Consider the following 2,795-nt stretch of genomic DNA (forward strand, 5'->3'; position numbering starts at 1 on the left):
CCACCCCACCCCACCCCCACCCCCCCTCCCGAAAGGTCTCTACTGTAGACCAGTGGAGGGGTAAGATGAGGCTTTGGTTTCCAGATCCCCTTTCATGCACCAAAGCTGATTATCATCAATAACGACATGAGCCTATTGAGTTTAATGAGAGTCACGTCAGGACATTTTTCTCCCTGAAAGGGGGAATCAGGCAGTTCCTGTTGAGCACATCCAGAGCCATCAACCCCAGTCACAAGAGCTGCTTGGCAGGAGGATCTACCGATTCCTGATTATTCAGCAGCCCAGTCTGTCAACCCTCACACATACATGGAAAGTCCAAAGCGCTGAGAATATCACCATGTTATTGCACATAAATTGGGTAAGCCTTGGTGTTGGGAAATTGCTGAACCAGTGACCAAGTCAACACAGAGCACCTCCATGCCCTGGCGAACCAAGGCTGGACTCAGCATCAAACCCACACAGTCTTTGCTGCAATCTGCCTTCTCCTGCCTTCACAACCGACTGAGCTTTTGGGATGTTACTCTGAAGGATCAGAGTGATCTTAATGCCAAGCAAAGCCATCACATCCCGGATAAGCACAGGGAGATTTGGTATACTCACTCATCGTGATTCACTTGCCACTGGTTGATAAACACGCAGGTATCCTTGGGGATGTAATAGCCGTTCAACGCCGTCGCTTTTGTCGTACTGAAAGAAATACAGGTGGGGGGAAGGAGAAGTTAAGAAAAGAGCCGCAGCTTCATGGCAAAACAAAGCTTGGCAACTCCTAAGGGTGTTTCATTTTCACTGCCCTATGTGCACTCTTAGGACTGGCTAGAAAATACCCCAGTTTGTATTTGGGAGACTAAATAGACTTCCTCAAGCAGAAAGGTTCCAGTTTCAAGAAGCTGGATGAGTTGTGATGTGTTTTCTCCAAAGACAGAGTGAAATATAAGCCCAGGGGTGTTTGCCATCCCCCCACTAGTAAAGGCTTTGGACTAAAACTACCCTCAAAGCAAAGGATTCGATCCCAAGATGGCAGCAAGTCAGTAAGCTGCTGGCACTGAGGGCAGCAGATGCAGCCACAGGCACCAGCACTATCAGCGAGTATGAAAACCATGGGGACCTTTAACACCAGTAATTCAGGCTGTGCACTGGAATATTTCCCCATAGCAGGGATCGATTCCCAGGCAATTATCTGCCTAAATGGCACCTCCCAGAAAACCACTCCAAAAAAAACCCCAATAATGTGTCAGCCACTCCAGCCCATACCTGTGCGGGATGGTGAAGGGCAGGAAGGAGGAGTGCCTGAACATCTCCAGGATAAAGGCTTCCGTGTAGGGCAGCGTGCCCCGGTCCGACAGCCTTGGTCTCCTCTCCCGGCCGATGGTCTGGTCTGTGGGAGGTCAAGAGGAGGGAGCAGGTTGGGGTCAGCCCTGGCTAGAGAGGTTTTGAGCCCGGATGAAGTAGGTTCATGGACTCACCCACCTATTTCTTCCTGGATCTTCTTCTGGACATTGGGGTACAAGGCAACATACATGAGGCTCCAGGATAAGGCAGTTGCCACAGTGTCAAAGCCTGGATGGACATGCAAAAGGCATCTAATTACCAAAAGAGGACAGGCAAGTGGGTATTTACAGATGCCATCACTCTAGCTGTTTGCCTTGGAACAGTTCCCCCATCAGCTGTCACTGAAAAGCCATCTGCTCTTGTCACTGCTCAGGAGGGCTCTCAAGAGCCCAGCATCAGCTCCAAAGACCCAAGAGTAGCCCAGATCTCACCCCAACAGCTCCAGCTCCCCCACCCAGCCTCCCAGAAGCAAGGCTTTATCCTCACAAGTTTTCTCACCTGCCCCAAAGAGGTCATTGACAATGCTGATGATCTTCTCATTGGAGAGCGGGACACGGGCATCCTCCCCCACACCCTTCTCCTGGCAGTGCTCAATCAGTGAGTCTGTGATGTCCCGGATGTGCTCCTGGGGAAGAGACTGGGTCAGGGACACCCAGGACAGGGGAAACCTCCCCCAGCTACCGCTGGCTCCTGGGGGGAATTAACTGCAGATTGGAGAGCTTCAAGGAGCTTTCCTGAGCAGAGGTGGGGGGACAAAGGAGTACCTTCTTCCCCCCATGGCAGCACCTCTGCAGTTGTAGGCACCTCTACCCACATCCAAGCTCTTACCTTATCAAAGCTGGTATAATGCTCCTGGACAATTTTTTGCACAAAGAAGCTGAAGCGCCTGTTGATGTCCTTGAAGAGCTGCATGGTGCGGCTGGGAAGATACTGGAGCACGGGGATGAAGTCAGCGGGGTTGCCAGAAGCAGCCACGTCGCCAAATTCATTGCTGAGGTTCACTATCCTGAGCAACTCTTGGTCATTGTGGTCATAACGCTTGCCAAAGCACATGGCACAGATGACGTTGGCCACAGAGACCACCAGGTACCGGTTAAGGTCAAAGCTCTTCTCCTTATCCATCAGCTGCAGGAACTTGGTGACCAGGTAGTCAGCCTCCTTGGAGACGTGCTCCTCCAGGAGGCAGGTGGAAGAGGAGGTGGGGCTGGGGGCAATGGAAAAAGTCTTCAGGGCGTTCTGGGCCAGCTTTCTGCGGGCTTTCCACACCTCCCCTGAGTCAGGGCTGAAGGCCAGGCTCTGGCCATTCGAAATGTATTGGAAGCTGTGGAGGTCTGGGCGCCCCATGAAGTCATCTCCTTGCTTCACCAGGGCTTGCTTGATGGTGTCCAACCCGCTCAGCACCAGCACGGGCCGGGTGCCGATCCTGACCTCCATCACGTCCCCATACTTCTGGCTCAGCCTGGTCA

General features: G+C 52.5%; 2 protein-coding genes across 3 annotated transcripts in view; both read right to left on the bottom strand.

Moving 5' to 3' along the window:
* The window catches only part of EDC3 (enhancer of mRNA decapping 3), a 36,899-nt gene that overhangs the window by 28,395 nt on the left and 5,709 nt on the right, over nucleotides 1-2,795 (bottom strand). The window lies entirely within an intron of this gene.
* The window catches only part of LOC113483937 (cytochrome P450 1A4-like), a 6,707-nt gene that overhangs the window by 2,125 nt on the left and 1,787 nt on the right, over nucleotides 1-2,795 (bottom strand). Inside the window, exons 2-6 of the mRNA XM_026856009.1 lie at nucleotides 2,158-2,788; nucleotides 1,828-1,954; nucleotides 1,468-1,557; nucleotides 1,252-1,375; nucleotides 601-687 (exon numbers count right to left, since the gene is read on the bottom strand). Coding sequence (XP_026711810.1) covers nucleotides 601-687; nucleotides 1,252-1,375; nucleotides 1,468-1,557; nucleotides 1,828-1,954; nucleotides 2,158-2,788 — 1,059 coding nt within the window. The remainder of the gene's footprint in view (nucleotides 1-600; nucleotides 688-1,251; nucleotides 1,376-1,467; nucleotides 1,558-1,827; nucleotides 1,955-2,157; nucleotides 2,789-2,795) is intronic.

This window comes from Athene cunicularia (assembly GCF_003259725.1).
Source record: "Athene cunicularia isolate RWA chromosome 10 unlocalized genomic scaffold, athCun1 chr10_part1, whole genome shotgun sequence".
NCBI classification, from domain to species: domain Eukaryota; kingdom Metazoa; phylum Chordata; class Aves; order Strigiformes; family Strigidae; genus Athene; species Athene cunicularia.